The sequence below is a fragment of the Chlamydotis macqueenii genome, chromosome 6, assembly GCF_036417535.1.
Source record: "Chlamydotis macqueenii isolate bChlMac1 chromosome 6, bChlMac1.mat, whole genome shotgun sequence".
Classification (NCBI taxonomy): Eukaryota; Metazoa; Chordata; class Aves; order Otidiformes; family Otididae; genus Chlamydotis; species Chlamydotis macqueenii.
In genome coordinates, this window is record NC_141561.1 from 37,074,423 (window position 1) to 37,088,598 (window position 14,176).

General features: G+C 42.9%; 1 protein-coding gene across 17 annotated transcripts in view; it reads left to right on the forward strand.

The window, feature by feature from the left end:
* MAP2 (microtubule associated protein 2) overlaps positions 1–14,176 on the forward strand; it is a 220,173-nt gene that overhangs the window by 194,764 nt on the left and 11,233 nt on the right. For 11 of the 17 annotated variants that reach the window (XM_086750745.1, XM_086750751.1, XM_086750753.1 and 8 more), the window contains 3 exons: positions 774–835; positions 6,390–6,543; positions 8,787–9,130. In XM_086750745.1, the coding sequence (XP_086606871.1) occupies positions 774–835; positions 6,390–6,543; positions 8,787–9,130 (560 nt within the window). The remainder of the gene's footprint in view (positions 1–773; positions 836–6,389; positions 6,544–8,786; positions 9,131–14,176) is intronic. The other 6 variants (XM_086750749.1, XM_086750752.1, XM_086750761.1 and 3 more) reach the window with 1 other exon arrangement.

Below are 14,176 nucleotides of genomic sequence, written 5' to 3' on the forward strand. Positions count from 1 at the left end.
GGGACAGATGCCAAAAGATTTGATGTCTGGTTTTTGTGTAGCACATCCCTTCCTGAGTAGCAATTGAGGTGAATCTAATAACTCGCTTTCCAAAAAGCTGCCCCATTCCAGAACTTTTCATAAGGACTGAATCGAAGTCAGAGAGAAACATCTTTCCTCAAACCATGTTGTATCAGATAAATGAAATACTGAATTAAGGTATTTCATGCCCCAAGTGTAATGTGAATTGCTGAAGTCTGAGAGCATAGTTGACCCGTGGCACACTGACCTTGTTAACACAACTAGGGTGATAATTCAACAGTGAATCTCTCTCTTTCCATTACAAATGCTGGCTAATATTTCGAAAAGCGGTGATTTCTGTGGCCTCTCTTAAAATTTTCATTTATGGATTACTTAAAAGAGCCTAATTTTTAGAGGAGAGTCCTGAAAACCAGGATGCTAAGGTGTCTGAGGATTGACCTTCAGAACTAGAGCCTCTTAGAGTTGCCAACTATTTCTTGAACTTTTTACTGTAGTTTCTAGAGTCTTAGGAACATGAATACAAGGTTTTGATTTGTTTGAAATGTATAGAATACCATTTTACCTCAAGTATGATGAATACAGAACATTTTTCAGGCAGGTACATTTCTGCATACAGTTCATTGAGAGTACTTTACAAGGTAATTGCTTTGCACAGTAATTCCAAGGCATTTAATTGTTCTAACAAGTGTACTAAGTGGAAATGCTTATTATTATTATTTTTTAACTATTAAGTCTTTCTTTGGTTCTCTCAGCAGCAGGTGGTGAAACAAACCAGGCTCCTGGTGTATTTAAACAAGCAAAGGAAAAACTCTCAGTGAGTAAAATCACCATATCATTGATCTTTATAATCTCCTGTTGTCATTATTTCAGATCTTTTTGTGTTAATTCAGTAAGTAATTGCGTGTTCCATTTAAATTTTGTATTCCATGTAGAATTTGTTTGTCATATTCATTATTCATTGAAAAGGGTGATTAAAACCACCTTTCCCGCATAATCTCTGAATTACTGTCCCGGGTAGTAGATGATGACAGTTTGCAGATCCGTAGGGTGCACGCAGATTCCAAACTGCAGGAGCTGGATGTTGCTCAGCGTTTGGAGCCAGGTCATCCTCTGGGATAAACTGTGTACCTTGGCCCTTTCTGCAGCACCCGACTGGTACCGCTACCTTCCTCGATTGCTGTGCAGGCAGAAACCCAGCCCCAGGGCTCACTGGACGTCTTTTGATGCACCAGTACATAGCCATGCATTCTGCCTGGTCTGCAGGTCATGCCTGTGTAGAATGTACTGGCCAGTAGCATTTTATATGCGATGAAGTGCTTTCTGAATGGCCGTTTCCTGGACCGCTGATTTCTGTCTGCTTTTTAACCTGACAGTTATGTGCCCTGCCTTCAGCCACTCTGCAGCCTGTCCTGCTCCCTGTTTCTGGCTCTCCTCTGCTGAGTTTCCTTCAGCAAATACTGCAGTGGCTCTTCACCCTGCTCCCATGGTAACCCTGTGCTTTTCCTGTCCCACCACTCCAAAATCCCCAGGAAACCAAGGCCCTTTCACTATCCCCTCTGCAGCTATTTTTCACATGACACTGATACATACTAATTCATATCTGCAGCAAGACAATACTTTGTCATTGTTTATCATCATTAACAATAAAGAAGTTCCTTAGGATTCCTCTAAGTTCCCCCCTGTATTCCATGGCTGATTAGTTTCATCTGTCTAACGAGATCATCAGTTCTTTGGGGAACAGTAAACTCTATCTCATAAAGTGCATGAATCGTAAGAAATTGATGATGATGATAGCAGCATAGCTGATTGCAGGCTTTGGAAGAGCTGTGAAATTTAGACCTGAATTCAGCCGTGGATTTGGGAATTTCATGTGGTTTTTCAGGTCTGACCCATTTCAGCTCATAACTGGGAAACTGCTAGAGCTTCTTTACTAGTACAGTAAGAAATACCTGGACAGGTTTGTGGTCTGAGTCAACAGTATATTTTATTACTGTCTTTTCTTGGGGGTGATAAACACAACACAAAAGAAGTCAATACTAGCCCATTGTCAGTCATCTGTGTTCATGGAGTGCTCTTAAGTACAAGCACTGCAAAATCATTCTCTGAAATTACCTGCTTTCTATACACCTTTCTTATTCCTCTCCCTTAACATGATGACAAAGATCTGAAGTCTGTCCCCTGCTTACTTTCTCTCCCTGTTGCCTCACTTCTCTGATTGCCACACTCATGCATCTCCTGGACATTTTTCTCTTCTGTGCCTTGGCTTCACCTCTGCTTTTATAAAGACCTCTCCCTTTTTGTTTTTGTGTTTCCTCATGATTTTCAGCTTTTATGTCCTTCAAGTGCAGCCTTTTCCTCTCCACTGGTAATGTTAGATCATCCAACCCAGTTGGTTTTGTTATTCATCTTCACACAACAGTTTACGCACTGCTTTGCAGAACAAGTTCAGGAAAAGCTAAGCAGTTCCATCTGCTGGAAGGAGCTGTGTACCTGCGGTAGCGAGATGAAGAGAACATCGGCCATGTGTTAGGAACACCTCTGAAATAAAATGAGGTTTCTGCATGCCAGCTTCAGCAATCCCCAAGTCTTAGGCAGGGGACATAGATCTTTGTCCTGTGGGCGGCTGGTGCTTCCAGCAATGTGAATTATAACAGAGGTCAAAGGTAACATATTGCTAACAGGAATAAGAATGGTTTTCTGGGTAAAGCACTGGCAGGAATTGAGGCATTTGGTTTCTTTGCTTGCTCTCCCAGCCTTGAGCATGTCACTGAAATCTGTTTGGGCCAGACTCTGCTGCAATTACTGATGCTAAAAAGTGCCTTGCTCCCTAAATAACACCAAGGGGATCTAGACTGTGGTGATCTCCGAGCAGTGCATTAGCTCAAGGTTATGCCTTTTTCCCAGCTGTTCTACTGAAAGATCTCAGTCTCGTCCATCTTTAGCATCCCTGTTAGGTGCACGTATTCACGAAGGGTACTACATGCAGTACAAGTGAAAAGGACGAGGTCTCTACATTGTGCATAGAATCTTAATCTGTAAGAGTTTTCCAGTCTTGTTAGGGGAAATATCTTGCATGACCCACAAGATGAAAAAGGCCAAAACCACTGAATGAACATTTGTGCCTCAAACTGTGCATGTGTAGTTGTATCTCAAGTTCAGAAAAATGAGTGAAAGGAGTTTGCAGAATGTATGCTTCATGGAGCCACCCAGCATAGATACCCTGCTTTCACAGAACTTCAGCATCGATAAACACCTTAGTGGGTTTGTAAATATGGCCCAAAGTTTCACAAGGGGTTGGGACCCATAAATTGAACTATGACAAATCAGTCAAAGTCTGGAAAAGCCTTTGATGTGACAGAAACACATATTGTTCAGTTTCTGTTTAAAATAATTATTCACTAATTTTATTCTTTGTATTCGCAAACAGTGAAATAAGTATTAAAAGAAAGAGGCATAAATATGTTGCAAAACTCGTTCTAGGAATATATTATTGCTAGTAAAGTACTTCCATCCTTTGAACTAATTTCTTGTCTTGCTCAGTAGAGCTACTTGATATGGATGATGATACCCAATAGAAGTTCTCTCAGCTGTGTTGTAGGACTGGAATTGTTTGTTTTGCAGTTCTGCGGCTCTTAATCATGTTGATGATGTCATGAATGACATTCAGCACACCAGCCTCAGGTTTCTGTAGGCTGGCCGTGTAGCCTAAGCGAGATGCCTGTCAGTAGAGAGCTGACAACCCATTCTGTTCTCATTTTCTGACGAAGACAAGGAGTAACTCAGGCACCTTTTCTGCACATCAGGAAAGTCTAGGTGACTGACTTAGATCAAATGCCAAATTTTTCAGGGCTAAAGTACCAAATCACATAATTACAGGCCCATTGGGATTGATCCTGTGTGTAACTTCATGCTTGTATGAATGCAGAGAGAATCAGGAGTACATTGCTAAGATAAGTCTTGCAGTTGTTCTTTGTAGTATCAGCATGGGAATAAAAAAAAAATAGTTGCTTAAGCAAGTAGCCCGATTCTCTTTCGAGGAAATTCCTTTTTGCAAAGCAGTTAGGTGCTCCCAAGTATCAACAAAGAATTTTAAATCTGTCCTATTGATGTTTAATTGTTCTTTCAATGGGCTGTCATCATCCAGAATCAAACAAGTATCTGATAACAGTGACATATCATGTCAGCCTTTCACCCATACACAGGTTTCCTCATCCCAGGACTCCACATTGTCACTGTACAGAGTGACACTAAATGCACAGGATACAGTGCTTGGGGTGCATTCGGGATTTTGTGTGTACACAGTGGCATGAAAAGCAATGCTGTCATGTCATTCTGCCATTCTGGGAATACTGGTGTGACTTCACTTTTACAATTTCCACTGTTTTATTCGTGACTGGAGGAATATGTTTCAAATGTACAACTTAAATTTTAAAGGACTAGGATCTTTTGATGCTCCTGTAGTTTTTGCACTTGCTTCTAATGTAGCCAACTAGCAGCTGTGCCAGTTAAATGCTGTACCTGGCACCAGTTTTGTCCTGTTAACGCAAGACAAAAACAGCATCTGCAGAAAAAGGCACTTCCTAGAATCAGTAACTCCATCCAGACCCAGATGGTTTCAGTCAAACACCACAGAACTAAAACTTTCATGCCTGTCATAGCTGCGTAGATACCATTACCAGACACAGGAAAAGTATTAATTCATTGCTTGGCATTTTTTTTTTTGGTCCATGTTGCATGTGTTTTCCTTTTATCCAGCTTCATGTTTTTCTTTTGTTTGTTTTCTCATGACTAGACTGCCTCTTTGTCAAAGATTCCTGCCTCAAAGTCTAGAGCAAAGTCATTGCTTCCTCCAAGACCCAGCTCAGCTTGCTCGTTAACTACTAAAAGGGCCACTTTTCTCAATACTGACAGTTATGTACGGCCCTCCTCAGCAGGCCCAAGAGACTGCTTGCCCTGCTCAAAAACAGATGCTAAGGTAAGGTAGCAGAGAGGGTAGAGAGAGTTAGCTTGGAGATGTGTAGGTGAATTCCATGGATCGCATTCTCTCCCCACTGAATTTGAGTAATTCTCTGTGAAGCTTACTTGGGAGTACTTACATCCACTGGCAAGAAAACTAGTTGCCAGGCTACAAGATTTGTGCTACAAAATGGATAGAACCAAAGGAGGTTCTCCAGTGGGAACATAAATGAAGTAAGTTGTAACTAGAAGGACATATCTTCTCTCTATTGATGATATGGGTGCTGCTTCACTGACTGCTAAGAAGTTGCACTTATTTGCACGTGGGTAAGTGGCAAAGGACAGCAGCGGTAATTGGCCTTTCAGATTTAAAAAATGTCATTTTCAACCAGTTAATATTTTCTCTGAAAACAAATTCAGTCCCCAGTGTAGGAGTGTACAGTTCTAAGCAGCAGCAGTAAGGGCAGAAGCCAGATGCTCTAGGAACCTGATTTTGTCTGTGCATGGGACCATGTTGCAGGAGTTGCAGTTCAAATTTAAAGAGATCTTTGGCAGTCCATCCTAGCTTCCCCATGTTTACATTTCACTTGTGTTTCAAATCTGCTTGATGCTGGGTTCATGGCTATCCCCATTTTAAAACTGTTTTCACTATTAACTCCCATTTTCTGCGTAACGCTGTGCTTGGTGTGTCTTTTACTGGTTGGGACCATCGTCATATTTGTCTTTAGGACTATCTGCTTATGCAAGACTGTCTTTGGCTGCCCATCCCATAAGTTCAAAAATATTCTAACACATGTTCATTGCTCTAACTCTGGTAAAAAGAAGGCATCTGCTGATTTCAAAAAGTCAAAAGATAAGTATGGAAGGATAATAAGAAAATAAGAGAATACGCCAGGATTAATAGTCCTACATTCAAAAAATAAGCTGTAGCTAAAAATTTTTCTCTGTAAAAAAATTGCAAGTTAGTGTTTGAAAATCCAAAAATCACACATCACCTAACAATACAGAGTGGGGTGTATTCTGAGCACCAGTACTGCAGGTGCTTTGCAGGTAAATTTACATAAGAATTTCATACCCGACTCCAGAGAATTTTTTACTTTCAACTCGCGCTAAAAACCCCTTGTTCTTTATTAAGAACCAAATGTGAAATCCATCTGTATTTAGATCCAAGAGTATCTGTATCTGTCTTAAGTAGGTCAGATGATGACTTTTGGGTGCTTTGATGCAGTAAAGAAGCACCAGGGAGCTAAGCAGAGTATGGGAGGTGACTGGATCCCCACAGCTTCCTGTGTGAGCAGTAAACTGGGCCCATAGGATGAGGTTTCCCCCTCTGTGTACAGGTTGAGAGAAATCATGGCCCAGAGAGTGAGTTTTGAAAACTAAACCTTCCTTTTTTACTTTCCTACTATTAGGATGGAGTAAGCAAGAGTCCTGAAAAGCGTTCCTCTCTACCAAGACCTTCCTCTATCCTTCCTCCTCGAAGAGGTGCATCAGGAGAAAGAAGCAGGGAGGAGAACTCTCTCTCCCTCACAGCTTCCCTTTCCTCTTCAGTACGACGGACCACCCGTATGTTTTTTGCATATTAACCCTCTTCTACTGCTGTGAACATCTCCTGTTCTTGTTAGATTTGGCACAATGCCATAGCATCATGTGTCCCTATGTTTTACACAGAGGGGTAGGTCTGGGGTATGCTGTTGGAAATCAGAGCCCCACAGGCTGTTTTGGTTCAGGTATCAAGTGCTGAGCAGCAAGGGCTTGAAACCTGGGACGGGATGCACCCTTCCCATAGTCTGCAATGCCCAGAGCTAGGACTGCTGTTCAGGCTAGTCGCTAAGATTAGAAAATGCCTTTGCAGGGAGCTCAGAGCTGGGTGAGATGGGTAACACACAGCATTTGCAAACAGCAGCAAGAAAAAATGAGACGAATCTGGAGTAAGCAATATGAAATATTCTGATGGATCTTGGAAAAGTGAACCTAATATTATAGTAATTAACTTGCTGTTTCACAGTAATGATCTCCCTGTGCTCTAATCCTAGGGTAAAAACTCTGCTGAGAATTGAGATGTTAGCTAGTGGAGTGACTCACTGGAGAAAGTTAGGATCGTAAACCAGCAAGGTCCTTTTATGAGGACCCATGTTATCAAATCACAAGCTGAAAGAAATTACAGACAAAGAGAATTTTAACAAATACCCCCATAACTTTTAGATAGATCTGCATTCAGGCCAGGCCTCAGAACCTAGATGTGGCTCCCTGCTTTCCAATAGGAATTCCTCTGGTTTCGCTCTTTAGAAACCAATCTCAGCCCCTTTTAAGACATCTTGAGGGAAGTAGATGATTAAATTCTACCAAAAAAAAAAGTCCTTTCAAATTTTTAGAAGATGCTCCAAGAGTAAAACAGAGACCCTTTGTAAGCAGAGTGAACCCCAGCTGGCACAGCAGCCCATTCTGCTGACTAGGAGTGAGATGCTGTCGAGCATTTGCCAATGTGGTGAAGGGCTGAGGAATGAAAAATAAATATACCAAAGCTGCATGGAGCTGGAAGAAAGAAAGAGACTTTCTGTCTCAGTCGGTGTAGTAAGAAGGTTCTAGTTTAGGATTGGTTTGGAAAGAAATAAACCGTTCAGGGAAACTGGAGGTGAGAGGGAGTTTGTTCAGTCTAGCTAATGAGTCGTGTAGAGCAAAGAGTTTCTCCTGAACCCCAAGGGCAGCAGTGCCTTGGGTTTGGTCTACCACTGCTAAATCAACAAAATTATTAACAAATAGTTTAAATAAGATTTTTATTAGTCCCACAGGATGCTCTAGAGAGGCCCATTGGATTTATAATTCCTGAACGTTTTAAAGGTGAAAACATAGGCACCCATTCAGGGTGCATTCACAGGCTTTGGGACTTAGTTGGATCTTTCTCTCCCTGAGTATTCCCAGCAAAGCTTTGCTTTAAGCAGCATATGGAGATATCTCGGCTTCTGTTCGTTGGTGTTTGAGAGCTGCCAGCAGAGCTGGCTGCAGAAAGCACAGTGCCCCTACTAAACTGATCCTTGTGCTCAGTGAAAAGGACTGGCAATGCCATAAACACTGAATGGAGCCACTACAAAATGTTAGCGTATTTATTTGTTTTTAACTTGCGTGCAGACGTAACTAGAATGTGACTTTTAATCCAGGTTGCCTTCTGTAATTGCTTACTTTCACTGCACTAATGAAAAATAGCAATTGAACGTGAGGGACATCTGCCCATCCACACAACAGAGCTATGACTTACTCAGCAGCTGAATGCTCAGCCAGGGTTCAGCTGCGGACACCGGATTAACAGCAGTGGTATGTGACCAGCAGCAGCCAAGCACTCAGAGCCTTTCGTTTCAGAATTACAATAAAAAATATTCCCCACTCTCTAGTTTAACGCCCAAATCTGTTAAAATTGGTGACATGCTTACTGGCTAGTCAGGTTGTCCCAAAGATTAGATTCCAAGGGTGCTTCTAGTCCTTTTCCCAAGATGGAAATCGATGTGATATTGCGCCTTGTTTGGTGAGCTTTGTAGGAAGCATAGGTGTTGTGGGAAGCAAACCTGTGTTACAGAACAGAGAGCTCAACCTTGGCGGCAGCTTACCAACACAGCCACCGGTGACGAGGTAACTCCTGGCAGGCTGATCAGCAAAGTGAGACGTAGAGATAGACATCCAGCTGTTCCAGCTCTAGCACAGCCATTTTAGAGCTGTGTTTTGCTTGGCATACAAAGGTGCGGTCTTGGGAGGTGGAGAGGGAAGAAGAGCTATATTTCAGTGGGTCTAATGCTGGGGGTTTTTTTTGCTTGTAGGATCAGAGCCAATTCGTAGCAGAACAGGAAAAAGTGGAACTTCTACCCCAACTACTCCTGGCTCCACTGCCATCACTCCAGGGACACCACCAAGCTACGCCTCCCGTACCCCAGGCACTCCAGGGACACCCAGCTACTCCAGAACCCCACACACTCCTGGGACCCCCAAGTCTGCCATACTGGTACCTACGGAGAAAAAAGTTGCCATAATTCGCACTCCTCCTAAATCTCCTGCTACTCCGAAGCAGCTACGAGTTATTAATCAGCCTCTACCTGACCTCAAGAATGTCAGGTCCAAAATTGGATCAACAGATAACATCAAATACCAGCCTAAAGGAGGGCAGGTAAGGATTCCACTCTTTGTGTTCATCCATATGGGATTTAGTCTTACGTGTGCACCCTTGGGATACGTATGGAATGGGAGCCATTTTGAGTTGCCTTGCAAATGCTGCTTCTGTTGTCCATATGCATTGGTTGTTTAAGTGATGTTAAATAGAAGGGGCCAGGACACTGTTCAGAAAAGTATTTTGTCACCAGAAAACTAAGAGTGCCTCACTGAGATCAGTTGAAAAATTTCAAACAAGAGTTTGCACTACATGCTATGGATGTGTTTCAGCTTGACTCTCAGTAGTTGCTGCTGCTTACTTCATCAGTACCAGTAAATGAAAGAGGTTTGTTTTAGTTCAAGCAAGTTCAAATTCAACCTAGATAGGTCTTAGCAGGATTGCACAGCACCATGACCTTTTCCTGTGTCATTTTACGTGACGTGCGCATTGTGTTGGATGGTGTTAATGAGGGTTGCAGCCTCCAACCTGGTAATTCCATCCCAAGTTGAAGATGACAGGAGGGGACAGATATTAAACTTAACTGTGGGTTTTGGTGGGTTTTTTTGCTGCAGAATTTGAATAAGCAGGAACAGAGCTTAAATTGTGTAAACTGGAGAATGTATATCAAATGAGAAAATGTCAATGTGTAATAAGGCAGATATAATACAAAAAGTCAGGGACATGTTGATGCAATTAAAAGCAGAAAAAAAAGAGATCATTTCATACCTTGCATTATGCAGTGAAGGACATTGTCATGAGGATTGCTTTCACCTAAAAGCTGAACATATGTGTAGGGTAGCAAAATCCCCCGTTACTACAGACAGAACTTAACAAACTTTGGAAAGGACAGTAAACAGGTTGGCTTTTAAGCTTCGCAGAAGCTTTTGGAGACTGAGGAAAGATCAGATAGGGAGTACAGTAAATCTTCCTGGGGTATGGTGTTTATACCTTCCTCTGAGGAGTCTCTACTTGATAGGAGAGCTATGGCCAGAGCTGGAATAGACTTTGCTCATTTTGGGGCAAAACAGAAATGTTAACACAGATGGCATTAAAAGCCAAAATTATGTCCAAGCAATTTGTTTGTCTATTTGGAAAATAATGTTTAAAGGGTTATAAAACCATTTATAACCTGGAAGAAATCCTGTTTTATTTAGAAACAGAGAGGCTGAATGAGGAAAAAGAATATAGGTTACCAACATTTATGCTAAAAACATGGACAACTCTGTCTTGTGAATGTAAACAATTATGTTGATTTACTTTTTGTAAAAAGTACCTGTGCATTTCATACTGATTCCAGACACAGCCCCACGATGAAAACACTCGGTGCCCTCAGCTCCCTTGTACTTCCTTGAGATCGTTGAGTTACAGCAGTGCCAGCATGTGCTTTATGAAAGGTTTGCTTCTCAACTACCTCCAGGGACAGGACATCAGGGTGAACATGCTCCCCTATTCAGCTGTCCTAAAAACAAGACATTCCAGAAAGCTGGGTTGCACAGTGTTTCCGGGTCAGATTTATATAGATATGAGTTTTAGAATACAGAGTGAGAACAGTAGCCAGTTATTCAGATAAAGTCAAGAAGATAATGCCTCAGCAAAGGTGGTTCTGCCTTTATTTTGACAAGTGTCTGTGTAATTATTTTGCATGGGAGTTGAACTGCCGTTTGACATGTTGTGTAGCAGATGGTCAGGGCGCGCAGGGGCCTGGAACTGAAGTTCAGACTGTGCATCTGGATCAGCGTTCCTCATAACAAGCCCAGCTGCTGGACATGGGGCTCAAAACCAGCACCATGTTAGGCTGTCCTCCTCCTCCCTGTTACTCTCTGCAGAATGTAAAACCACAAGACCAGGAGGCCACAGCAAATCGTATTTCTTTGTAAGCACCATGGCGAGACAGCCACATTTCCTTAGCAGTTCTACAGAGATGCACAGAGTCTTTGCTGGGTAGTGAAGAATGGCACAGCAGTTGGCACTTCACTCTTTTGGAAATCACAGGGGAAATCTGCTGGTGGACATAATGTCATTGAAGGGAGAGCATTTTTTAATTCCCAGCAGTATGTGGCCACTGAGCTGTGGGTTGGGCAAAGAGATACTGAGATTTTCCTTTATGTCTGCTTTATGCCATAGTTGTTCAGTCTAGACAATAGGGTTTAGGATTAATTCTTTTCCAGTTTCTACAGTTGAGTTTTATAGGGTCTGTGAGAGGAGGAACATATGAAAGCTAATTTCGTTTCCTTGTGTCTGCTCACTTCTTTAATGTCTGGTGGCAAATACTGCACTGGCTGAAATGAGCTGTTATCTGCTATCTGCTTTTAGTGATGGTACATGAAACAAACAGAAAGCTGCTCGAGTTTTATAACCTGAATTGGAAGTGCTGATAGCCATAACCACAGGAAAAACAAGCGACAAAAAGCCAGCGTATATGTAGGCAAGTTAAGTACATAAACATGACATGCAAATCACTAAAGAAATAGAGATATGCAGCCCAAAAATGTCATTTGGAGACAGACTATCCCTTTTCCAGAGGCATATCTGAACCTAGCACAAGGTCTTTTCTTAGCTTACGGCTGTCCTAGCAAAAGCAGCCACGCTCTGGAGCTGCCAGAGGCTGAGGTGTAGAAATGAGGAAGCAGGGGATGTCTGAATGCGAAATAAATCAAGAAATGCAGTGCTTCAGCCTTGAATTTCATCAAAAGCTCATCAGACAGCAGACTGATTTTAGTTCAGCTCTGACTTGGTAGCCACAGAAACAAAGAAAAGGGGAGAAATCACTCTACCTGATCTGGAGGGGAGGCGGTGCATGGGGAGAGCATGCTTCTATGGGAAGAGGCAAGTGAACTTTGCAATGCGTTAAGTTCCTACTGGAATGGCTGGAGATGTGTTTAATTGCTATTCTGCCGTCTGGAGAAGTGAGGGCTTCTCTGCTCTGTGATGCAGCCAGTAGGTGGTTGTCTGGTTTTCTCTTTACAGTAGAGTATGGTGAAATGTATCATTCTTGGCAAAGCTCAGAGGCGACTTGCTCGTGGGTATGTCTGCTGGGCTTCAGATGGATTTTCACACCACATCAGCTGTGGAGGAAATGCTGTGCTTTCAAAAGTAACCCATTTGCATCTGTTATTTCTCAGACAGCCCAAGGGAAGCATGAGGGAACTGGGGGAAGGGGTTGGAAATCTGTTTCACATGCCAAGAATGGGATTTTTCTTTCCTGTTTGGACTTTTTTTTTCTTGAAATTCTGGCTATGGATGTGGTTTGTACCATATCAGAGTACAAAAGTGCACCAATTGAATCTTTTAATTACCAGTCAAGCAGAGTATTTATAAAGACTCATAGGCCAGCAACCAAGGATAAGGCCAACCTAGATTTATCTTAATTTAATCGTAAAATGTATACATCAAAACTCAGCTGTGCGCAAGAAAGTGAAAGTGAGTGGAGCTGTACAGACTAGAACGCCATGCATGGAGTACTGTGTCCAGCTCTGGAGCCCCCAACACAAGAAGGACATGGACCTCTTGGAGAGAGTCCAGAGGAGGCCACAAAGATGATCAGAGGGCTGGAGCACCTCTCCTGTGAGGACAGGCTGAGAGAGCTGGGGCTGCTCAGCCTGGAGAAGAGGAGGCTCCGGGGAGACCTGATAGCGGTCTTCCAGTACCTCAAGGGGGCCTACAGGAAAGACAGGGAGAAACTCTTCAGTAGGGCCTGTTGTGGTAGGACGAGGGATAATGGTTTTAAAATAGAGGGAGGTAGATTCAGACTATTTAGACTAGACATAAAGAATTTTTTTACACTGAGGATGGTGGAACAGTGGCCCATGTTGCCCAGAGAGGTGGTGGATGCCCCATCCCTGGAAACATTCCAGGCCAGGTTGGCCAGGGCTCTGAGCAACCTGATCTGGTTGGAGATGTCCCTGCTCCTTGCAGGGGGGTTGGACTGGATGGGCTTTACAGGTCCCTTCCCACCCAAACCATTCTGTGATTCTATAAATTATCACTAACTGTAGTAACAGAAGCAAGATGACACAGAAAAATGAAATATCTAGGCCATGCTGAAGAATGAAGTGTTCTTTGAAGGTTTTTAGAAAGATCGACAAAGAACTTCACCATCTTCCCTAAACTGTAGAAAACAAAGTGCAATTAGTCATGGGGCAGAAAGTCTGAATAAATCGATGGCACCACTGTTCTGTCAGGAACCTGTCCAGAAACCACAAAAATGCTGGCATGGAGAACAGACATCTGCATTAGATGACAGAATAGCCCAGCCCAGAGAAGGATAAGACATCTCAGAGTTGGGCAGAGGAGGAGGCTTGGATGGGTATCTGTCATCATCTTTGCACAATTTTTTGTTAGCTGCAAAATAAGTTTGGATGGCAGGAGACGTACCCCCATGCTGCCCCCCCACCCCACCCATCATCACAGTTTACGACCCAGTCCGCAGAGAAGAGAAGACTCCTGAAGTGCCCCCTGCCTCAGTTACAGCCTGCCAGGTTGGAAATTCAGTGCAGAGACAGACAGGTCTGGTGGCCCACCAAGAGATGAGCACCTCCTGGGAGAACTGCAGGTCAAAAGGGTATTCAGCAAGTTTCCCTTGAGATGATGTCTTGTAACTCCTCTTCATCCTGTTTCACGTGTCTTTGCACCATGTTAGGAACACAGGTGACAGCCCAGAAATTAATCTGAAGGTCTAAGTGATATGCTATTGGTGCACTGGCGGATGAAGACTGTCCTCAAAGGCAGTGGAGAATAGAGACCTAACAGAAAGGGCAATCTGAGCTGTTGTCTCCCATCTCTTTCTGGCACATCATTCACTTTTTCTCTGATCCATTGCGATCTGTGGTGTAATGGAGCTAAAAACACTTTAGCCCAAGTTAAGAGAAGGTCTCTGCTCAGGACAGTGATGAATGTAAATGAAGGCTGGAGCTTTGGAGCTTTCCCCAACCAGAGCCAGTGGAGGCAGCTGTATAGAGAAATGCGGATTGGCATTGTAACATGGCTGTTGTTAAAGTCACGAGAGACTGGAAGGCAATTGTTTCCACGCAGTTAGCTGCATTCACTGGAATCAGTTTGTGCATT